The sequence below is a fragment of the Saccostrea echinata genome, unplaced genomic scaffold, assembly GCF_033153115.1.
Source record: "Saccostrea echinata isolate AGI-Se365-2 ecotype Australia unplaced genomic scaffold, CSIRO_AGI_Sech_v1 ptg000015l, whole genome shotgun sequence".
NCBI lineage: Eukaryota > Metazoa > Mollusca > Bivalvia > Ostreida > Ostreidae > Saccostrea > Saccostrea echinata.
This window is the reverse complement of record NW_026889764.1, coordinates 12,901,167-12,927,372: the sequence shown is the minus strand read 5'-3', so window position 1 is coordinate 12,927,372 and position 26,206 is coordinate 12,901,167. Positions and strand designations below refer to the sequence as shown.

Below are 26,206 nucleotides of genomic sequence, written 5' to 3'. Positions count from 1 at the left end.
TAGAGTCGCGAAGTAAGGAGTTGATCCTTACGTCACGGGTTCGAATCCCACTGTGGGACGTGGAGACCGGTCCTTCGAATGAGACCGTATAAACCGAGGTCCCGTGTCGCAGAAGGTGCTGGCACGAAAAAGATCCCTCACTGCTCAATGGCCGTAAGTGCCGAGTATAGGACAAAATTTGCAGCTCTCCACCGGCAAGTGGTGGCGTCTCCATATGAGTGAAAAATTCTCGAGAGGGACGTTAAACAACATACAAACAAACAAACGATACGCTTTCACATCATGTTCTATAACGCAGAGCATATTGTCTGCAAAGATAAATATCTAATTCAGTATTTAATTAGCTATGCATAATTATCTATGTTGTTTTCATAAGGAAATACAAAAAAATATTTGTTTTATATTTTTCGATGTAGAGATATACAGAAAATGTTTTCCAATTTTAAGTCCTATCTCAATACACATTTTCAAAAAATAAAAAAAAATGTGTGTTGGAAGGTGGGGGGGGGGGGGTCATTACATTTTTGCTGGGATTTGCCTATGTATGGCCGTAGAGAAACAAAGAGTGGGGAGGGGACAAGCAGCAACTGAATCAAAATTTACATATTAAAACTACAGCAAAAGACTATTTTCAGAAAGTCTGCCCCCCCCCCCCCCGTACAATCCGTACAACGGACCTGTGAAAAAAATGCTGATCTTACATTCAGAGTCCCAGGGCACCAGGAAAGAGTGGCAAAAAGAGAATATCGGTTTATTTCAGTCTATAAGTCGAATCAAAATATCTTTTCCTCAAGAGTCTTCTTTCTTGGAGTTCATCCCAGTGATCGTGTGATTTATTTCATTTATTTTACGTTCTGTACTGGACTTGGAAAATGAGGATATCTTTAGGTTCCTGAGCAGGCCTTGAAGCCCGCAGAACAGATTTTCTGCTTTACGATAAATTCAAATGATAAATTCAAGTTATATGTAATTCGGTATTAATTTTGTGTTGTTTTTTTTATGTTGTTTTCATCAAGAAATATGAAAAATTAATTTTTTAACTATACATAGTGAGACATTTTTTGTGTGGAATGATTATTTTGGGGTTTTCACGATTTTTTCATGTGGTACACATGATGAATAAGTGCAATAAATATAATTTGTAAAAAAAAAAAAAAAAAAAAAAAAAAAAATGTCCAACAAGCCCCGGGGATGAATATGGGGGGGGGGGGGGGTCCTGTCCACAAGTACCTGTTGTCAAGCCCGTAGAAAGCAATTTCAGTTTTTTGGGGGGAAGGTGGCAAACAGAAATTTCCACAGGTACTTGTACTCGATTTTTTTCCTATGGTACACATGATGTATAAGTATAATAAATATAATTTGTGGAAAGAAATGTCCAACAAACATCAGGGTTGAATTGTGTGTGTGTGTGGAAGGGGGGGGGGGGTCCTATCCACAAGTACCTGTGGAAATTTCTTGATACATGCATAAACAAAATTTAAAAGCATGTTTAAGACATCAATTGAAGGGGAGGGCGCACGGCCGTCATTAAAAGCTATATAGAGACTAGGAAAGAATGAACTGTCATTTGTTAAGAACTATTACCTAAACTCTTCACTTTCACATTTTCAATTACAGATTCTTGTTTAAAAAAAGCTATACATGTACATTTATACGTATCTATTAGATGCATAAATTATGTTATTAATCATTTTATCTTATAGGAAAAGTAAAAATCTCAATCAAACTTGTTCCGCATGTTATGCTCTCTGATTCATTACTCAACAGATGCTTAGTACACCTGTAAGAAGGGAAGACTGCAGACTGCAGGTGTGATAAATTCACAACATGCAGCTCCAGCTTTAATTCCAACTTTGTTCCAAAATATTATTATTCAACGCGAAAAATTAGAATTAACCGAAAGAATATTTTGAATCACTTCGGAAATGCTGCCGTATCACCAGACTGAGTTCACAATATCGAGTGATTTTGATTGACAGGTGTAGCGCCGATGTGCATGGATTTCGTGTAACTACACTAGACAAAATTGCTAACGCACCACCTAAATAAATTAACATTTCTTTCTTTTCAAAACTTGTTTATGATGTTTTTGATATATAATTATGTTACTTTAATAAAAAATGAGACATTTAAATGTTTTAACTGATAAATAATAGCAATGTTTACTGAAGCGTAACCACTTCATAGCAAAAATTAAAATCATATCCATACCTTTTTGGTGGAATAAATTTCTAATTTTTTCTTTGTGGTTGTGTTCTTTATGTTTGTACTAATTAAAAACTCAGAAAAAAAAGTTACACCGTATGCGGCGTTTGACTCTAGAAGAGCCTGCTAAGGCAGCCAGTATGGTATCTGCAGGGGGTTCCTTTGAAGAAATTTGTGAAAAATTAAAACAATTCAAAGATTATGCATTTCTCTGGTGAAAAATTGTTGAAAATGAATTAACGATCATAAATATGCTTACAATAGATATCGACGGCATTAAGTAAGCACCACGCAATAACTTCAAGATTGTTCCACAAAATTGGGGCAACCGGAAGTTGGGTGGATTTGGTAGGGACAACAAGGCACTCGATGACTACTAAGCGATATGGTAGTCAATCAGGGTATATCATTTGATTTTTAAGTGGGAGACTGTTCCCGTCGCAACATCACGGACCACCATCGGTAATCACAACTTCATATCTTGGCAAAAACGGTGCGCAGTGCACGTCGGGACATTGGTTTTTCGGACAAGAAGGTCCTTTAAGGGTCTTGACATGACACCAAGACATTTGTCAATCCAACTGTTTTGGAAAAGATGGCATATTTTATATATTTTAGTACCAATCAGGAAAATGATCAATTCACAAATAAGAATTATAAGTGGTGCGTTAGCAATTTTGTCTAGTGTATACTTGTACAGATTGTGATTGAAAATAATAAACAAACAGATCTAAAGAAAAGATACTGTATAATGTACATATATTTGTTAAGAACCAATTAATTCATGAAACGAATTTAGTCGTATTATGTGGGCCCATGTTAGATTTGACAGGTTGATGTACTAGTAGAAATTCAATGGACCACAGTCGAATCACCCCGCATATCGCGACTCTCGGTAATTTACCTTACAGCTGTACCTCGCACGACACATGCACACGTGTGACAGCCAAACAGTCATTATGAGTAAGGTCTATACTTATTGCATACAAAAATAAAGATAAAGGTAAACATAATGCGTTAACTAAAAGAATTAATGTTTTAATTCATTAACTTCCTATCCTTTTCGAATAAAATGCCCGTGTAGAAACGTTGCATAATATTTCTCATCGATGTCGTGGCGTTGTTGGTGGATGAAACATGGCATGTTAGGTATCGATAGAATCTATAGAACGGCAATTTTATAAGCTTTTGTGAGTATTAATTGTTTTTGATAACACCTCAAAAATATACTAGTTATGGCCGCATTTGTAACCCCCTACAGTTTGGGGTATTTCGAACCACGTGTGTACATGCCCACAGCCGAAATAAATTGCACACCTACATACTTGTTATATGTCAGATTATTTTTTTTTTTACAACATTGTTTTTCATAAATGCAAGGGGTATGAAAGCAATGATTTGACAAAGCAAGAGCTAATAAGACTATTCCGGGTCCCGGTATACACTCATGGCCGTAGGAACCGAGGGCACGGGGGGGGGGGGAGTGTCCCCCAATAATTTTGCCGATATATAGATGATAAAGAAAATTTAGCTACTTCTAGCTTGTGCCCCCTCAATAAAAACGTCTGATGACCTTTTTTTTTTGTTTGTTGGTAGTTGATAGTGCCCCCAACTGAAAATGTATGGCTGTGCCCCCCAAACTGAAATTGCATCCTACAGGCCTGACACTTGATACAGTTCCGACCGAACATAACCTAACACCAGAGCGAACCCAAAGCGCACCCCGGGTTCGCTTCCTGGGTTCGTTCGGGGTCCGCTGCGGGTCCGCTTTCAGATAATTTGGGACCGCTCTGGGTGCGCTTCGGGTTCGCTCTGCGTTCGCTCGGGGTCAGCTCTGGGTCCGCTAGAGCGAACCCGGCGTTCGCTTTCCGGGTCCGCTTTACGCACGCATGCGTGAAGCGGACCCCGCTTTAATCTTGCCGCCAGTAAGCCCCGCCCCTTGTATATTCCAAATACAGTAGTGAAATCGATCATTACTGTTTTTATGGCGATCGAAACATGTACATGTAAGTGACAATATGGAGAACGTTGATAAATTTTCAAGAATTTCACCGTACATTCGACGCAGAATTATCACTTTTATTTTTCTTAACTTACAAGCTAAGTATATCTCGAACGAAAAAGAAGAAAAGGTGTTAAATTTATTTTCGATGTATCGGACGGAGTGAAATTGAGTATCTTAATAAAAAAAAAAGCTTTCAAATTCATTTGTTTACATAATCCATGCGTTTTAAAATAAGTTGGAACTTCCAATTGTAATTGCAATTGCTAGATCGTAATTTAAATGTTTGAAAGACAAACAAGTGAATTATGATCTTATCTATGAAATAACTGAGACATATTGTACACGTAAAATGCTAAGTTTTCATATTTAGCAGTTTAAATTTAAGCTAGGTTGTCGTCCATTATATGTATATGTAGGTCGTGAAAATCACTAAAAATTCTCATACAGTTAACTTGAGTTTCCTTTTTACAGACCATTTATAATTTACTTCCATGCTATAAATCATTGTTTTATAAGGCGAGTTTAAAGGAAGACTTATATAAAAAAAAAACCAACAACCACAACAATCAAAAAACCAAAACAAACAAACACTATTAACTGTTCCACTGATAAAAATTTATTATTTTTTTAAGTTGTTTTCAAATACACGTAAATGATCATTTGAATAGTTTGTGTTCCTTACTGGTTCATGACCCCCTCCGCCCCACTACATACATGAACATACTTGAGCGGCATCTTAACAAACAAAATTCTAAATGTTTAAAAATAAATAAAAACAAGAAAGAAAACAAACAAAACAAGAATTCAATAACTGTAAACTCGCATGATTAAGTAGATGAAATTAAGGTAATAACGCCCGATGTGTATTTTTTTTAAAATTGTTTTATTTCGATGAGCCCCCCACCCCTCTCCGTACTCGGAATTATTTACCATGGGCCGGCTGTAGCGAATTTAATTTCAAATAATATACAGTGTTCTCTCTCTCTCTCTCTCGTAAAGATATTTTACTGATTTTCAGCATTCAGGTGGCAGCAAATTACATGAACATGTACTCTTCATGCAAAGTACCAAACAACTATGACGCTTCCAAATTCCAAAAATCAAAAAAAAAAATTGAATTTCTCATTGAAACGAGGTACATGTAACTTAAGGGGCATCAAATGTAGGGGGAGTATATATTCAGGTATACCGTGACCATGGAGACAGTATACATCCAGCTAGCAAGTGTCATTTTTAAAAAAACAACACCGTAATTGCTCTTAGCACCCGTAATATCTTCGAAACAGGTGGATGATTACCGCCACGTGTTGACCTTGGCTTCACTTTGAAACTATAATTATTAAAATGTTGAAATTAAATAATTATGACAATACACAGCTCAAATACAGGTACCTACATATGTATGTAATGAAAAAATATGTACGTTTTCGTATCTAGGTATCTTTGCAATTTCACTTCACTAATGTTGGAATTACGTGTACTTTTCATGAACAAGTACAAAACGTATCCGTCTGGTATTTTTTTTATATCCATATAAAGTATTTCGAAAATTACATGTTGTACATGTAAGAGGCTCGTGAATATGTAAACCTGTATATATATATATATATATATATATATATATATATCGACGTGAAGGAAAGTGATAAGCATTTTTTTTTTTTTTTTTTTTTGACTGACTTGCAAGTAGTTACAAAAATTTAAAAAACATACAATGTAAGGTCTACATGTGGTAATACATAATTAGAATTGACAAAATAATCTTTCCCTATATACATGTATTTAAATCAAGCTATTTATTAAATTTTGGTGAAAGATTAATTTTTAAAAAATCATATTAGTTAAAAAATGAGATTTTTTTTCCTCCAATTTATGTATTGACATAATGCACATTTATACTGTACAATGTACATTTAATTTTTTTCATGATCAATTATTAAGATCGAAAATTGCGAAGTTGATCTGGATAAATTAAAACGTGCATGCAAATTGAAATAAAAAATAAAAAAAAATTAAATTAAAGCACGTACATGTTCTTATACTGTATCTTGAGATAATGAATTAAAATTCTATGCTTTATCGAAGACCAGTTTTTTTTTATTCTTTTTTTTTTTTAGTAACAATTGATATAACCATTATATTATTTTCTTTTTTTTCTATTATGAATTAAAGTACTTATTGTCTGATAAATTTACGCAATGTATATTTATTTATAATGGATTTTATAAATATAAAGAAAATAAATATGTAATATACATGTAACATGCTACCTGGGTAATAAAAATATATAATGTATTAATAGATCTTAAAAATAAAAAATAATGAAAATAGATGTGTAAATATTGCATGTTGTCTGGAGAATTAAAATATATAAATATAAAATCATGTTTAAAAAATCATATTAATAAAATTTTTACATTGTACATTCACACGCTTTGCTTGTACAATGTTTAGATTACAAGCTGGCATGTTGACTGGTCGATGCGCTGATGGTCAACGCATTTTATCACTTATCCTGGTTGACAGACCTGTTCGGCATGTTGATTGGTCGACGCGCTGATGAGTTAATCGCTAATCCTGATTGACAGCTCTGTTACGCAACACCGAACGCGCGTTCGCTTTCTGGGACCGCTGCTGAATTTGGGGTTCGCTTTCAGCGTTTGCTCTGGGTCCGCTCTGGGTTCGCTGCGGGTTCGCTACGGGTGCGCTCCGGGTTCGCTCGGGGTCAGCACTAGCGGATCCCAAGCGAATCCGAAGCGAACCCAGAGAGCGAACCCGGGGGTGCGCTCTGGGTTCGCTTTCTATTAGGTTGTGTCTGGTCGGTACTGTACCAGTGTTGATCACTGTTGATATGTACGAGTACACGTATGCAGTGATATACGTCATTCTTGATAATCATGATATCTAAACATGAGTTGGTTTAATCCCTTTTCACAAATTTTTTATCATCATTATATCTCATTTTTGGTAGCCTACTCGTAGAATTATGACAGTTCAATGTTAATTGTTTGCATTAAAAAAATCACATGGGTAAAAAAGATTACATAATTATCATGATTATATTTACAGGACAACAATCTACAATCAGGTAATTTCTGAAAGTATTATTTTGTTGGTATTTGTTTTCTGCATGATCCGCCTCTGAGAACGCTGTTTTATAGTGTGTACAGAGGGGTGGGGTGGGGGGCTTTAATAACTTAATTAATAAACAAGAACAATCAACAAGAAAATAATTCTTTTTATTTTTTTATACTTTTGGTAAACAATACCAACTAATTCATTAATTATAATGTTCTTATCTGACTGTTTTAGCCATTTACCTGGTGATTCGAAATACCCAGAAGTGACCTGCAATACACTAAAAAGGTGATGTAAATATAACCCCGTCAAGGCCGCTGTATCGAAGATAGACTTGCCGTGTTATGTAGATCTGATTTTTCATAGGATTGACTTTCCTTTAATACCAACCAACTATTTATAAACTTGTTAATAAAATCGTTCACAGTCAAAATGGAAAACGTGATTCGGAATACCCTAAATGTACCCGTTATAAAAACAACTCATTATCAACTCAGTGGACCGATAATTTACTTCAAAATAAGCTATAAATCAATAAAATCGATTTCAGATTAACCGATATTTTATTGCAAAGATAATTTAAAACAGAGACCGGGGATTTTGTATTTCTCTGTGTTTTAAACACTCGATATGCGTATATTTGGGGCGCTCTTGCATATACATGTACATTCGAATTCATGATCGTGCTTATAAAAAGAGCATGTTCTGTACTTGCATGCATGTATGTATGTATCCGTGAAACTTTTCGATTTACCCGAGAATTCATCCTCACAATGTCAATTAAGGTTCCGAAATCACAATACCTTGACATTGTGAGGATGCCGAGAGTTGAAAAAGTCACCTCCGCTTACAATTATCATGCATGTGTACATGCAGTTTAAAACATGAGACAGAAAAATAAATTGTAGCAAACTCAATGGTTAACATGGTTAAGTCGGCATATAAAATGAATAAAACTTGAAATGAATAAATGCACAGTGAGTTAGGAATGATAAAAATAAGCGTGAGATAGAGTGAAATAAAATAATATGTAAGATTCGAAATGATTTCAAAACCAATTTTCCATTAATCGCCATGAGTACACATTGCATTATAACACCGATATGACCGCGGCTCGCTGATCTCTGCGGCCACGTACGTGTGAACGAGGAGTGGGTTACAAAGCGACAGAGCGGAATGTAAGCTGTAAGAAGGCGTGAATTATTGTTTGTTGAAAAGTATTATTTAATGTATATAGTTTATTTAATATTAAATGAAAAATTAGATGAAGAAACAAGAGACTGATAGTAAAAATTATACTTTACACAAGTATTAATACTTAACACTCCCATCACTAATTGCAATTATTTGCCATAGCACCTTTTCAATTGCAATTGAAATAGAATACGGGATAAAGAAATATTTTTTTTTAATCGTATTGTTGTGTCGACAGTGAACAGGCCGGTAAAAGCGATTAAAATTCGAAATGATTTTATTCACTAGTGTTTGGAATTAAGATTAAATCAAAGATGAGATTAAGTTATCTTAAAGATTCAATATAAATAAAAAGAAAACATGTTTCATTAATCGTTGTTTCTACACAATGGATTTAAAAAGTGATCACAGTCTTCACAGATATTTGTTTTGTTTACATGATTTATGACCGCAGGTGGCTGGTCGATGGTGACCTCGGCTACGTGGGATCGCGGGTTGTGTTACATAACTGAAAACATCGAGGTGAACATGGGGAACGTAAAATGCGTAGAGTTAATGATCATTAATTATTCGATGCTTAAAGTTTAATATTACTTATGTAGTTATATAGATACATTTAATTCCTTCCTTTATTTGAGGACGTTGTTCCCTTTAAAACTAAATTAAAAAAGAAAAGAAGGTTGTAAAAAATAATTTGAGTGAACCACAGAACACGTTAAAAACCTTATTTAGAAGAAAATTAGCATTAAATACAGTAGAGTATATTATTTATAGCAAGTTTGTATAAGTTATACACATGCAGAGTTCTGATTTACTTGCCAAATGAAAACGCTTACCTGTTCACGGGACCTGCTTTTTACCTATATATTACGACATATTACGCAATACACGAACAAATTAACATTTTTATGAGATCAATAGGGTGTTAAAGAACAACTTTTATTCCAAGAGCCATATTGAAATATTTACCGTTTTTGAGTTATAAAGCGAAAACTTTCAAGGGCTCTAGATCCCTTTTAGGGACCAGCCCCTTTTAAATGATATCAAATGAAAGTTCTTGCAATTATGCACAACTTTTATTCTACATGTTTTAACAAATTATTTTTCGTTTTAAAGATATAAAGGAAAATATGTCACAATTTTTGCTCTTTTCCGCGTTTTAACTTTTGACCCCTCTCTAGCGCCATTTTAAATGCAAAAATCAAGAAACAAAAACCGATGTGCACAATTTCAATGCTTCTTCTTTTCAATTCCAAAGGGTTTTGTGCTCCAATTATTACCGTCTCAAAGCCTTTGTCTGGAAACCAAAGGCATTAAAATTTCAATCAAAGGGGAATAACTCGTGAACAGAAGGTAATTTGGGAATTAGTGTTTTAGAAAGTCTAAAAGCACTGAAAATTTGAACAAAATCTGTTCAGGAATGAGGAAGATATGAAGCTTCAAAGTTGGCGTCTAGGAAAAAAAAAGAACTAGAGCCGAGCTCGTTGCAAAGCAACGAGAGGTTTTTCGTTGGAGCTGCAGGCAGGAACAAGTGACCTTGAGTCAAGGTCATGCCATATTATAAGGTTATAAGCAATTTTGTAAGGGTATCTTGAACTTGTCCAAATGACCTTGCGAAAGCCATGACACACTCTGGTTATGAGCAAACCCCATCTGTGTATTACTGACTTCTCAAATTCACACATGTTCATACGGTCCATACATCCAGTCAAAATTTCTTGTCCTTAGTGACCTTGAACTTGAGTTTAGGCCATGTCACACTCTGCATGATACCAACAATGTTTCACTAGAAAAAGACAGTAACGAATTTATAGTTTCTCATCCAAACTCATCCAAATGACCTTTCATCAACACCATAAGACCCTGATTAAGAAAAAATCTTAATCTGTGAGTTATTTGACTGGATAAGTTCAGCCATGTTCTTTCAGACCATAGATCGAGTCAAATAATTTATCAGGTTCCACACAATGATTTAAGGATTCATTGTGAATGTTTTTGTCCAGTTTGGATATTGAACAAGACGTGTTTGTGAAACACTGATGCCCCGGTATTGCAGCTTATGGCAAAGGTTTAAGTTTCTCAAATCCGTATCAAACTCCAAGGTCAAAGTCAAGAGATAAAAAATTATGTTACTCAAAGAAAGATCTCGTCTCAGGGATATAACTGTGAAATATGAAACCGCTTGGACAAACTATTGAAAAGTATGGCAAAGGTTAATCTTTTCTTTTATACTCAAGTCAAATGTTAAAGTCAAGGATAGATTAACTGTGTCCAGAGGAATGCCTTGTCACAAGAAATAGACATTGAAATACGAAAGCCCTAGCATTAATTATTCAAAAGTTATGGCAAAGGTCAACGTTTTTTTTTTCAAAAGTAGGTCAAACCCCGAAGTCAAGGACAAAAGTCAAAACTGTCGGTACTCAAGGGAGGGTCTTGTCACAAGAAACACACATATAAAAATATGAAAACCCTAACACCAACCGTTGAAAAGTTATGAATGAGATTAAAATGTTTCAAAGGTAGGTCAAACTCTAAGGTCAAAGGTAAAAAGTCAAAACTTTTAATTTTTTTTAAAGAACGTCAAACTCCAAGGTCAAGGTCAAATAGTAAAAAATTGATGATATCCAATGAACGGCGTTATCGCAAGGAATACACCTGTGAATGTAAAACCGCTAGTCCCAACCGTTCAAAAGCTATTGCCAAGGTTAATGTTTTTAAAAAGTGGGTCAAACTTCAAGATGAAGGTCACAAGGTCAAAAATATTTATTCCCAAGAAAAGGTCTTGTCACAAAGAAATTCGGATGTGAAGTATGAAAGTCCTAAGGCCAACTGTTCAAAAGGCTAAATTTTGTATAGTTGGTCAAACTAAAATGCTGTCGAAAGGATAAGAGAGACTCCGAGGTATTCAATCAAGTAACTTACGATATTGCAGATCAAATAAAGCATGAGCTATATATGAGAGCAGGCACGTAGCATCAGCCCCCCCCCCTTTTTTTTCAGACCTAACTTTTTACTTTAGTAATGTTCATTGAAAGTCCCGTTGGCCCCCGCTTTTTGTTGCAGTATAGTCCCGTTGCCCCCACCCCCTTCCGCCAGGAAATAGGATTTTGGGCAATTTTTTTTTTTCGTTTTGGTTCTGAAGTCTTTTCAGGTAAGTTAATTTTTTTTTCTCTGGCTGCCCCCCCCCCCTTTCAAAAACGATGCTACGTCCCTGAAAAGTAACATGTAGAGATGTCTGTCCTAGCATATATAGAGAGATTGTCAATCAAATGGCATGTTCAACGCAATAGCAACAATAAGAAACTCGCCGACAGTTTTTTTAAATTCCAAATTGCTTTTTAATTTCTACAACTATTTTAAATCCTTTTAATGTATGTTCGTGGATTATTGATGGAGTAATTTTAGTTACATGTCAAGTTTAATATTATGGTGTTTGTGCTTTGTAGCAAGGATTTCCTAAATACTTATAATTATCTATGATTGTACCGAAAAGTAGATACATGTTTTAAAGCAGAGCTGCCGCTCAAGCTTTATTTCTGTCCTGTAGATCTAGAGGTCTTTGTCTATATATCATAAGTAATAGTACCAATACCGAAAATCACATCCCTTCAAAGCTATATTTTTCTTGCTTATTACGCCCCTTGCAGTGACGGATCCAGGAATTTCATAACGGTGGGCAAAGTAGAAGGCAGGGGAGGGGTCGGGGGAAGGCAGCATTGAAGCCCCCAGTGGGTCTATGACAAAACCCTGGTGGGGATCCAGGCATTCCAGGGGCGAAGTCCCCAGAATTCAAACGGAGGGGGGGGGGGGCGTGCGCCCGGCGCGCAAGCCCTGGATCCGCCTTTGCTTTTTTAATTTTATACATGTAGTTATGCACCCCACCCACCCTTCTTGTGTTCAAGATGCTTCAGTTGTTTGTTTGCATTATAACTTAACAAGAAGTCCGTGATTTTTTGTGTGAAGCTTAGTTTTTAAAAATCCGAAAATGACAGGCTAAAAGAGTATGTATTATTGATGAAAATAATGAAATTGGTAATCAAAGTTCAGAATGCACGTGCGGTAGCGATATTCAAAATTGACATGAAGTCGTTTGACGTTTTAATACACTTAAAGATGTGGTCAAGAGGAAAGATTTTGAAAGGGTTGATAAATACATACCATGCATCACAGAGTTGACCAATATGAATGCATTATGATCAGGTCACATGGTAAGTACTTCTATCACAATAATTGACATGTGGAACACCTGCATGGATTTCTTATAATTAAGTTACAAAATTTATTTTAAAAAAATAATAATAATAAAAAAGATTTAAAGAAAAGAAAATGAAGATATTAGTTAATAAAACTGTAGTGGTTTGGGTCGTGGATATCGGCCTGGATAGCTCAGTCGGTACAGCACCTGACTAGTGATGCAGAGGTCCCGAAGAAAATGAAAGAATATTTGTTAAAGGGACATGTATAGTCAATCAGATTAGAAATACAGCGACTAGCAGAATTTCGGGCCGTAAAAAAGATCTGATTTTGATTAGATTTCAGGTGTAGGCGAATGTGTGTGTACTGAAGGGGTTAGTTAATTCATTCAAGATTTATTATATTGTTCGTTTGGACGAAGGCTTTAAAAAAAGTGACACACTGCCTGTACAGGTACACATCAATGAATGTTCGGATTAATTTAAAAATCGGCGGACATTAATTTATTTTAGTTATATAAAGGCAATGTTATTTCCAGAGACATTTATATTTTCTGTTTTTTATGTCTCGGATTTTTCCTTTTTGAAATTTACCGGTTTACAAAGGCCTGTGTTTTAACAGCTGTTCATAAACGCTGTCAATTAATATATGATCAGAGAAAACGAGACATCTCCCATTAACTCATTTCTTATGGAAAATATATAGATTGACATCTTAGTATTTACCTGTGTAATTACGATGTTACAAACCGTGACGATGACTGGCCAGGAGGACTACCCGTATAAAAACAACTCATGATCAACTTAGCTGACCTATAATTCACTTTAATATATGCTGTAAATCAATAAAATCATTTCAATTTAACCGATATTCTATTGCAAAGATAATGGGGAAAAAAGATTTGGGATTTAGAATTTTCTGTATTTCAAACGCTCAATATGCATATATTTTGGGGCGCTCTTGCATATGCACTTATAAAACGTGCATGTTCTGTACTTGCATGCGTGCACATTGTATGTGTCCGTAAAACCTTAAGAGAGCTGATAAATGTGTTCTGATTTTCAGAAAAAATAATGGGAACCTATAAATAATTACATGTTTATCTTCTGTTCGCATAAATAACAAGTTTAGTAGAAAAAAATAATTTGTTAAAGGTTAGGTGTCTAATAAATTTGTAATATTCAAAATCAGTTACGCATGTATGTCTCATTCTACATATTTTGGAGGCGCGTGTGAATGTGGGATTTTGTACTTCCAAACGCTCGATATGCGTATACTTGGGGCGCTTTGTATACATGGTATATATACAGTTGTACATTTTAAGGGCGTCGACAAAAGAACGTAATAACTATATTAGATTACGTACATGTACATTTAAGTTTCAGAAGTTCCATTACTAGTAGGAATTAATTAAGGTAACATATTTTGAATTTTATTTTAAACAAAACAAACAATTACTTCGATATCGAGAAATAAATTGTTTATAAAAATATTTATGCAACTTTCCTGTAATTCAGCGAATAAAATATAAAATGAAATGCACTAGCGATTTAATCAAAGATATTATGAAATAAACTGAAAGATTCAACATATTTATCCACTCATCACTTAGTTTACAAAATGAATTTGGAATGGCCATTCCATGATTTGTTTTGTGTATGACTAGGTCACTAGATCACACGCCGATTGATCCCCGGTGACCTCCTTTGCCACGCGTTATCGAGGGAGGTGTTACATAATTGTAAACACACAAGGTGAATGTAAAAGGCGTGCACTTAATGGCTGTGAATAGTCAATGCTTCAAAGTTTTGTTTTATTTTCTCACTATATTGTTTGTTTTTATATGATAAGAAGAAGAGGTTATCTTTTTTTCCTTTTTCTTAGTAGACTGGTTTATTCGACTTTGAAAAAAAAAGAAATAAAAGGAAAAGTTGTCAAAAAATAACTTGGAAATAAAGCACAAAACACTTCAAGAACCTTATTGTAAAGAATATTAGCATCTAATGTAGCCAGGTTTATTATTTATAGTAAGTTTATTTTAGTTACACGCATGAAGAGCTCTCGTTTACTTGCTGAATGAAAACAGTTACCTGTAAATGGGTCAAGCTTCTGGCGCATTTAAAACACAAGACTCGAACAAAATAACATTTTCATGAGATCAATAAGATGTTAAAGAACAACTTTTTTACGACAGCAATTTCCAAATATTTACCGTTTTTGAGTTATAAAGAAAAAACTTTAAAGGACTCAAGATCCCTAATTTGAGGGGCCAGCCCCTTTTTAGTGGTGTCAAATGAAAGGACTTAAAATTGTGCACAACTTTTATTCTACATGTCTTATCAAAATATTTTTAGTTTTAAAGATACAAAGGAAAATATGTCTAAATTTTTCGCTCTTTTAGGCGTTCTAATTTTTTACCCCTATATAGCGCCATTTTGAATACAGAAATCGAAAAACAAAAACCGATGTGCACAACTTCAACCCTTCTATTATTAAAATTCGTTAGAATTTCTGCTCCAGATTTTGTAGTCTCGGAGCCTTTGTCTGGAATTGAAGCCTCCTAAATTTTCATTTAAAGGGAAATAACTCAAAAGCGGAAGTGACTTTTTGAACTGTTTAACAGCATTCTGATAGAGTTTTGTAACGTCTATAAACCCTGCAAATCTGAGCAAAATCCTTTGAGAAATGAGCGAGATTTGAGGTCTCAAATTTGGCGTCTAGGAAAAAGAAGAAAAAAAAGAATAATAATCTTAACCATCAGAATCAGTAGAAGGTCTTCCGTTGGAACGGACGACCTTAATAATAAGAATAATCTTAATCATCAGAATCAGTAGAAGGTCTTCCGTTGGAAACAGAAGACCTTAATAATTGAAAGTGACTGTTTCGTGTAATATTAGTAGGAAGTTTGAAATTGAAAAAAAAAACAAATTATTTTGATATTGGGAAGCACACATTAAGCGCACAAGAAGGCTTTGCATCATTGAATCGTATAGGTAATCCGTGTGTATTTCCTAGAGTCTGTCTCAAAAAACTGGTTATAATCATGATGATTACAAGATGAATAAAACATGAAATGTTCTTTCTAGCAAAATCAGTGGGAACTTACAAAACTGCTTTGCAAATCATGAAAACAATTTCAAAGATCGAACAAATATTTTTTTTTTTTTTTTGAAATCGCAGAAAAAATAGTAAATGTGTACAAAAAAAGATCCTAACAACATTTATGTATGTAAGTAATCAGACAAACGACTACATATATATTTACCATCATCTTTCGTCTCCCCGTCTTTTTGGTGGGAAAGACACTGGTCAATAATGCAACTTTTTAATGGTTCTGAAATCGTAAACAAGTCCTGAATTGAGTTACTCCCATTGCACGCTGTGTGTTCGTATTTCTTTGAAATACATAGCTGTATTATCTCTATGTACATGTTTATTATCAATTCCACTTACAAGCAGAAAGCAAAACAAATACCTATTGTTTTTTGGTCCATGTTGCATTCGATTATTACATTTTCCTTCTTGTAATTACAGCTTTCCTTCTTTTTATTGTCCAGTTTTACTACAGTGTCTGACCCGTACTTTATTCGGAAACTAAAATAGTTATCTTTTTTAGTTGAATCTGTCCAATCACATGAAGAGCAATTTTTCACATCCTGCTTGTAATCATCAACTAAAAAGACAAAGGAATTAGAGAATTAGATTTCAAAGAACAGAAGGGTTTACAGTCTCACCTAAGAAAAAAAACCCAAAGAACAGGTAGTTCGACTATTTTTCTAAATACTATTGCAGATGTCAGAGTTCAGCGGCAAACGTATCTTTAAAAGGTCCAAAAGTGAATAAGTCCTATATCAGGTTAAGAAGTTTGTGACCAAGGGGAAAGTTTAAAGTTGTTATTACCTTTGACAGACGATTAAATTCGATGTTTAATGTTGTATGCCATCTTTGTACACGTATTAAAAGACAAGTTTTGAACACCATGATGTAAATAATCATAAAGATTATATATGTAAAAAAACTGAGGTTGAAAGTTATTAATAAAAATTACTATTTTGCATTTCTGTTCGCTTCATGATTAAATGCAGTTGATATCAATTTGAGTATAATTAATCAGGGTTGAGGAGCGCAACACTTCATTGTAGATGCATCTAATTGCATGTTAATTCTTTCATTATCAAGCAGAAACAGAATGAAGAAAAAACCCTTTTCAAGTGACAAACATGTATCGGATATGAATGAGACTTAAAAGTACAATATTTTGTTTAATTAAGATATTTTTTTAAGAAAATGATACATGACGTTGTGAATTTTGTAGAAAAAAAATTACAACCACAACTCAGATTTTTGACAAAACTTTTAGCATCTAACATAACTTTTAATTTTTTTTTTTTGCAAGATCACAAAAGAGACTTACTAGAACTGTTGAAACAAGTTGATCCATAAGCTAGTATACTATAAATATCTGCAACGCTTTGGATGCAATTATTTCTGAAATACAAAAATGCATGCAATTTAAACATAAATTTATACATAAATAATGTTCATCAATGAATCTTTCAATAAACAATATTTTTATTTAGGAAAAAATCTCTATCTACTATTTTCAAAACTGATTCAACAATGTCAGTTCTCATCATGGAGAACCTGTTGTTAGGAGATTAAACTGTTACAACATTATAATGCGGAATTGAAGTATCTAATGAATTCTTGTGAAAAACTTTCTCGGCTAGCTGAAACATGCGATTTACTTTCCTTTTGATACAAAAGTAAAAGTAGAAAAGTATTAATTGTAGATGATTTAAATGTTAGAACATATGTTTTGATTTTTGATTTGCATGAATGCGCTATTTTGGGTGCGTAAATTAGTCATTGGATCTTGTTTGGAATATGCATATGACTTTCTGACCTATGACACTGTAACATATTAATAGCGATTCTCTGTAACCACTTAAGCTTCTTTGTCACGCATGGTCAACGATTTTGATGAAACTTTGCCCATTATTACAACTTGACACTAGAAACATATATCAAATAAAATTTCGTTGCTATGTGTCTTGGTTGCCATGGTAACAGCCAGAAAAGTTGAAAAAATTGAGATTTTCAGCTACTTTAAATCTTTATTAAGCCTTAATAAAGACTAAGAAAAACAAACAAACCATTCTCCCAAAAACATGACACCTTGTTGCCACTTATGCTATAAAGCAACTATTAAAAATTTATCTCTAAGTAAGTGGTAACCATGGGTACATTTGGAATACATTTTAGATGCTGAAAAATGCTGAAAAACGCTCTATAGTCACAAATGATAGATGTTACATGAACAAACTCAATCAACACCATTAGAAAAACAATGAAAAATACTTGACCTCATGTAATTAGGTATTGGCAATATTATTCTAAAAATAACTTTCATGGTTGCCATGGTAACACGGTGTCACCATGCAAAATCTGTTGCTATGATTGGGTTAATGCTACTATCGTGAGGAAAAACAATAAAATTCATGACTGGCACATATGCATCCTTAGGACCTTGCAACACCGACAGCATAAGAAAAATTGAGATTAATTGTTACTTTGCAATGTAACCATTGAAACAACGTACTAGTTGTTTAAAGTGATATTTTTTTTGCTGCTTTAGGAATTTAATAACCTTTTAATCAAGAAAAATATTATATGAATCACCTTGAATAGTACTTATCTCGTAGAACTAAAGTTGAATATCATATATTGATAAAGGTTGTTGAAAAATACAACACTGTTGCTATGGTTACCAAGAAGAGAAATGTTCGATTTTGTTAAGTTTTTGTCAATATTAGACCCTATGTGCCAGCTTTTTGCATCTAGTTAGAGATTGGGTGATAGTCAAAATTGAAAGTCAGGTTAGTTGTTCACATATATCAATCATTAAAGTTTTGGGAATCTACATACGGTACGTATCCAAGGAAACAATGTGTTTTTCAGATTTTTATGCATGTTTTTTCGCCTTATTTCCATAGCAACGCACTATTTAAAGAATTGAAATTGAATTTTTTTAAATGTGAAAATTAGGGTCACACAAGGCCTTTAAAAATTGATCATCAGTTATATAGAAATATGCTTTTTAAAAAGATAGGGTAAGATTAAAACACTAAGAGAGTAAATTTAAAATCCCTTCGTGGTATTAAAACTATGGCAACCATTGTAAACCTATAAGAAATATCATATTTTGTCCTTGGTATATGTTACAATTATCTCTTCTCTATTATTTGCTTGCATTTCAACCTATAATTGTTTTTATTCTTAAGTGTATGACTTTATAAAATTAAATGAACAAAATTATTACTTTTGAATACTTTGTTTCCATAGTAACGTATGTTATAGATGATTTACCAAACATGTTTATCATGCATTTAAGACACCAGGCCTTCAACTTTCAGAAAGAGTCATTGCCACTTGTTTGCTTTGCTGCAAACGTTAACTGAGAGACTCTGAAGATGTTGAAAAATGCCATTTTTCAGACTTTAGGACATGTTGTTATGGTAACCATGACACGTAGCAACCAATTTTTGCCTGATTTGAGTTTACGGTATCAAAGACTTTTATCATAGAGAGTTTGGAGAAATTCTGAGACTATGCGTGCCACAGCTCCTATATAAAAGTTCAAGTCATTACAGAGAATGGCTCTTAATTTATAAATAGATTTCTTTATCAACTAAGTCAACTTCCTTACTGACACTAAGTCTTTTCCAAATATATGTTTCTATAGAAAATATGCATTGCCATTATGTGTGCATACATGAACTGTTCATCATTTCTCATATATATTTGTTGTTTACTCACATTTCTGTCCCGCAGACATGAGTGTAAAGCATTATCCACACGGTGACAAGGAACGTCAAGAACACTATAAAATAAACTCTCTTTAAACAAGTGTTACTCATACACAGGAAAAACACATCAAGCATAAGCATTACATTAAAATACTTTTTCCTGAGTCATTTCCAAATTTTGACAAAGAAGATTTATTCAACATTTTTTTTGAAGGACAATCGTCAGTTAGGAAATGATTTATTCTACTGATCAGAAAAAAATTGCAACAAAAAATAAATAAAAAAGTACTTACTGTGAATCATATTTAGTGTTTAGCTTCCGAGCACTGAGAGGTTTAACGTTCACCACTTCCAGATTAATAACGGATATAAACGGATATGACATCACACTCCTCCTCTTCCTCTTTCCATTGTACATTCATTCATTTCAAGGTCACATGACATGGACTCATTTTTTTTAACTTTCACGATGGTATCCAATCAATTGAACCACTACCTCCAGCATTAGAGAGAGAAAGAGAGAGAGAAAGAAAACGAGAGACCGTTGCTTCTTTTACAACAAGAACTTTCGATTCACTTTGTGACCTGAAACAGCTACATGTAATCCTAAGATCTTGAAGTAATGATTCACTTGAAATTCTATAAATACATTGATGCTCTGTACATGTTCTGCGGATGTTTCTTCTATGGGAAATATCTAATTTATAGGCACACGAGACGAAAGTAACTAATCAATGTGAAGTCCCTATTAGTAAGTAACTTAATGTGCAACTAGTATGATTTTTACTCTGTATTATATGAAATCATATGAATGGAATTTGATTGTGTTGAAACGTCGATCGTGATAAATGAAGGAAAATTAGTGTTTGAAGATGTTGGTATATGTAAATCATATATAGTACCAATTTGATGCACCAGATGCGCATTTCGACAAATATATATAATTTGTTTTACTATCAGGATTCCTATTCGTATTTAACAAAGTTTACCTAATCTTTATTTGTTTGAGAGAATTAAATTTTGCTAGGCCAAGAAATAGTACATTTTTACAAAATTTTTCGATTTTGTCATTTGATAACTTTTAGTAAACAGATTGTATATGAAATTGTGGTATAGTTTAAAAATTGCTATAAAAGAAATACTAGAGATATAACCTTTTTTATACAAGGAACATTTACTCGAAAGTGAGCTAGGAACATTTACTCGAAAATTACAGAAACTGTTATTTATATACTTACTTTGAAAAAAATCACTTCTCCATCTCTTAATCCCCCCCCTTTTCTCTCTCATTTGAACTAAGAATTGCACCCTTTCTCACTCATTTATAGTGTATATGTGTAGTTTGAACAATTTTTTTTTCTTGCAAAAAATGCTTATTTTTTTCAATTTGTTCAGGAGAGAGGACCCTCTCCCATAAATACAATACGTGTTTCTACATCTTTGTAAGGGAGTTCAACATTACTGCTACATTGCAAAAAAAAAAAATGTCAACTCATTACCGCTTCTTTTCTTTGAAATTTCGGTTCATTACCGCTGCATTTTATCAATAAGGCTATTGGTGATTACAACTCATTACCTCTATATATTCGAATTGCACGGAATATGATTTCTATTCATTATTATTCACTCACAATGTAGTGAAATTTATGGAGATAACGAACAATATTCAAGCTCAAAAGTCCATTAAACAACACAAAATAGGAGCAGAGCAAACACGGACCTCCAAAACATCAGAGGTGGGATCAGGTGCCATGGAGGAGTGAGCATCCCCTGCCGACCTGTCACACCCGCCGAGTGCTCCTTGTCATGATCGGAAATAACGTGAAGCACGATTGGATCCGAGTTCTTATCAATATAATTCATTCAGTCTATAGTCAAAATACAATATTCAGTTTTAAATTTTAATAAAATTTCAAGCATCAATTGACTGTGTGTATTGTTCATGAACAATTCTCGGTTTTCAATTTTCAGAGATGTTTTATAAAATAAATTAGATTTTAAATAAAAAGCGTGGGAAAAAAACAAAAACATACGGATCAAAGCCCTTCTTTCACCCCCCCCCCCCTTTTCTGGGGTGAGCAGGGGAAACAGGTTTAATGCATATAATATATATGTTGCGCTTTATATAGAGGATCGCTTCCGATACACATTGTAATGTAATTAATTTTGTTTATAAAACACATTTTACAACAACATTTTAAGTAACATAACTGTCCTAAGTGAAGAAATATTAATATAGAAAGCACAAAGAAATTTACTTTTATAAAGATACCCACTATACCGCTCGGGCCCGGGGTTGAAAATCCGACCTACGGAATCTGTCTCCTAGTAGTACAGGAATAGTGCGCTAGACAGCTCGGCCATCTAGGCAAGTCTGAATGAAATGAATGAGACTTTCAAAACTTAATGAAGTTTTGTGTGCTGACTTATGAAATTTAAAGAGATCAACATAAAAAATGCATGTACTAGTAAACTATTGTTCAGAGAACAATTAGAGGCCTTTCCACCTTTTTAAGTGTTTCCATGTCATTTGGGCTGAAAAAAAGAAGTAAAATGCAAAAATGCCCCAAAAAAATGCTCCTCCAGTAGGGATCGAACTCAAAACCTTTGGATCATAAGACAGGCGCGTTACCACTAGACGATGTATTCCGATGAAGATATATGTATTAAACTAATTGTTTTGGAATGAATTGGAATATAAACAAACACGTGGAGATTTGTTTGATATAAAATGTAGTAATTAGTATAATCAGTACAAGTATAGCTTTTTTCAAAAGTTTGCCGTCTTAAGCAACAACCTTAAACAGCAAACCGACATTCATCTATTAGGCCGTAATATGTTAGATGATGCGGCCGTTAGTGAGGACGGAACCAACAAGAGAACTTTCAGAACTACATTTATTGTTTAATAATAAGTTCTTATCATCATCAGTGTTAAAATCAAATGATAATCAGTGTCAGAAAATTATAACAAAGAACCCAGTCCTCTCAAAAAGAATCCCTTCTCTTACCTCAAACACTTTTCATTCAAATAATGAAATTTAAGGGTGTTTGGTTTAATAAATCTGGAAAACTTTTACTAAGATATTTCATAACAAGTTGCCTAGCCAGAGCACTTAAAATCAAATAGTATAATGGGGAAAGAGAGAGAGCGTGCACTGGACCAGTCAAGGATTCAACCTACCCAGGCCCAAGAGCTCTAAAACGTTAACTCTTTCACCTAGCTATGTATCTGTCCAACAATGAACGAACTTGTCTGAGCATCATTTCTTAATCTTTCACAACTACATGCACATTTAAAGACACTAATCTAGAAACATCCAGACATTTTAATTCTCATCGGTTACTCCCAGTGCATGGTCATGACACCCAATACAAATAATGACAATTGTCAGGAATTTTAACCACATCAGAAGTCGAACTTGGGATCCAAACTACAGAATTGCATCTACATCCTGGGTTATCAGGATACTGGGAAACTGATCACTATCACTTGACCAACACTACGGCTGTGTATCGTGAGGGCTAAATGTATCATGGTGCATTGCAAAATTTCAGAGAAAAATTTCGCAATGCATGCATGATATATCAATTTCTTACATTAATCGGTTTCTCATTTACTATTTTCTTAATTGTAATGGAAAAATGTAGATTTCACTTTTTCAGCATTTTCTTTTTCAACAAATCTGATGCAAATAGACTAAGTCTTTAGTACTTTCTAAAACAAACATAAAACGAAGGTAATTTTTTTTTAATATCTAGAGTTAATCTTTTTTAATACACCCTCCATATGAGTGAAAAATTCTCAAGAGGGACGTTAAACAACAATAAACAAACAAACATACACCCTCATTTTCATCTTCTTGGCAGAGATCATTTTTAAACAGTTATCAGCTCAGTGTAGTGACTATGCATACTTTGAAAGTGAATTCCTTTGCGAGAACAATAGGAAAAAGCATGGGGTTTTCTGTAATAAGAGGTTCCTCAATAGAACTTTCCAATTGTTAAAAAATAAATTTAAATACTTCTACATTTATTGTGATAACCTGTATGTTGCATTACGTATTGAACGACACTCGTATTCCTTTGATCCATGGAGGGTAATAGTGTTGAAAAAATCAAACATGTAAGTTAATTTGTTTGAAAAAAAATGGCGGCTACTATGGCGAATGGTATTTCACCGCTCAGTGAACAATCGCATATTTCGTGCACAAATGCACCTCCAAGATCCTGTGAAATTCCATCAAGTGGTACTCCTAACTGTGAACTATTGACTGATATCTTACAGTGTGAAAATTCAGAGGAAAATGACCATTTTGTTCTCTTGTTTACTGGTGACCTAGATACCGTGAGCAGTACTTTGGAATTCAACGAGTCTTTCGGTCAACAAACAGTAAGTTCACCAGCACCCACAAGTACAAATTTTGATGATATCGTGCTAAATCAAGCTGATATCGAAAAGTTAGACAATGAATTTTATGGTCTTCCAAGAGAGACATACATAACAAAGTTATTGAGTATGTGTTCAGATGACACTGGTACAGAAATGTTCTGTGCTCGAGAGCTAGACAACTTCAAGGTTGCCCAGATGGTAAACTGATTAATAGAAAGACCACAAAAAGTAGCTCAAGCTCAAAGAAATATGCTTATGATTGTCATACTTTGCATATATTTCTTCAGGGCGACTAATCAGGGATTGATACCATATTTGACAAGAAAAAAGGTCAATTGAATAACATTGAGGTTCCAAAGTTTTCTCTGGTTGATATCAGAGTGTCGCTGCAATCTTTGACACAACGAGTAAACGAACTTGAAGAAACTGTACAAAACAAAAACAAAACAATTGATACTCTTAACCACAATTTAGCTTCACTCGAATTAGAGCACGAACAACTCCGGTGCGAGTACGAAAACCTCAAATCACAGACAGACACAAAATTCTCAAAATATGACTCTTTACACAAATGAGCCAACCAACAATTCAAACGTCTTGAAACTGATTATAGCGAAATAAATGCTCATGTAAACAAAACAGATGAAGAGATCAAAAGACTTTCCAAAGTAAGTTCCAGCTTACAAAAACAGATTAATTCTAAACATTCCTACAAATCATACGCTAATGTTGTGTCACCACAGCAAACAGAAGTGTCAGCATCCTCTTCGAACACTCTACAGACACCTACAAATTCTCACATCCCGTCGAGCACCTCACTGAATACCGTTATTAAAGGACAATTTCTCGGTAATTCAGCCCGTGGTGCGCCACGGTCTGCTGATTCAATAGACCCGAACAGCCGAAAACATAACGGTACTAGTGGGGATGAAAATCAACCTACGAAATCGGACAAGCAAAAATTTGATGCTGATGTTAGTCTACATTCAGTCAATTTAAATGATACGCAGAATAGTAGTGATCTTACCCACCAAACACAAGAAATCTTCCGGAGCATCAAATATAAGAGAAACTCTAGATATTATATTTCAGGAATTGACCCTGAATCCTCAAAACAAGGAATATTAAATTATATTGAAAGCAAAGGTGTCAAGGCAACACACATCGTCCTTTTTCCCGCACGATCACGTTGGTCACAGATGACAGCAAAGATCAACGTACCTCTTGATCACGCGCAACTTGTGAAGAGCTATGGATTTTGGCCACACGGTATATCGTGTCGAAAATGGTAAAGTTCTCGCGATTGGGAGGACAGACACAGAAATCGAAACTACACTGAAAGAAACCACCAACGTCGCGAATGGTGGCCAGAGTGACTAGTTTACTGACTCAAATACCAAACCCTACTGTTCACAACCATACATATGTATTTTCAACATGTCATCATTGTATTGATTATTTTGTTTTTTTCAATGGTTGTCATACTATCTTGGAATGTAAGAGGGGTAATGTCATCAACGATGAGTTTATCTAAACTTTTAGACGATTCAGGTTGTGATTTAGTCGTTATTTCTGAACATAAAATCAAAGATAGCAGTACTTGTAAAAACTACCTTAATTCTGTACATAGAGACTATTCAAGTTTTGGTAAAGTAGGTACTGATGTTGAGTCAATTTGTTGGAAAAGGTGGTGTAGGTATTTTATTCAAAAAATCACTCGATTATTCCATCAAAGAGGTACCCTGTTGTAACTCAAATCGTATAATTGGTGTTGAACTTACTGATACTAAAGGAAATGTATGTTTTTGGAGTATATCTCCCAGCAGATAATAATATAGAAACATACATTCAAGAACTTAATTATGTTGAAAGTTTATACTGTCACTATAGATCTTATGGTAATGTTATCATTGCTGGTGACCTTAACAGTAGTATTTTAAGTCATCTCAATACAAATGCTACAAAATCCAAACTGTTGCTGGACTTAGCAAACAAATGTGAACTTTGTATGCCTGGTAGAGATTTTGAAACGACAGGTGAATTGTATACTTTTGTCCTTAAAAGAACTATGCTTGACTATATCCTGTTTAACAAATGTATGTTAGACTCACTTCTCTCATATCGAATTTTTCGAGAAGGTGAATTTTGTAACACATCTGATCATTTGCCTATATTAGCCTCATTTAATTTTGAATATCTTCGCCATTGCCTGGAAACCTGTAACTTAAAATTACTAGTTTGGCACAGAGCAACCTCTGACGATATAGATAGCTAAAGATCATCCATGCAACCGGAACTTAACAATTTACTGAAATATGAAATATTCTC

At 34.1% G+C, this 26,206-nt stretch overlaps 1 protein-coding gene across 1 annotated transcript in view; it reads right to left on the bottom strand.

Annotated features, from left to right (window-relative positions):
• LOC133187880 (uncharacterized) overlaps window positions 1–19,854 on the bottom strand; it is a 28,672-nt gene extending 8,818 nt beyond the window's left edge. The window contains exons 1-5 of the mRNA XM_061323271.1: window positions 19,779–19,854; window positions 19,496–19,559; window positions 17,091–17,164; window positions 16,152–16,349; window positions 15,942–16,010 (exon numbers count right to left, since the gene is read on the bottom strand). Of these exons, the coding sequence (XP_061179255.1) occupies window positions 15,942–16,010; window positions 16,152–16,349; window positions 17,091–17,164; window positions 19,496–19,559; window positions 19,779–19,788 (415 nt within the window). The 5' untranslated portion in view covers window positions 19,789–19,854. The remainder of the gene's footprint in view (window positions 1–15,941; window positions 16,011–16,151; window positions 16,350–17,090; window positions 17,165–19,495; window positions 19,560–19,778) is intronic.
• Between the last annotated feature and the right edge of the window lie 6,352 nt (window positions 19,855–26,206).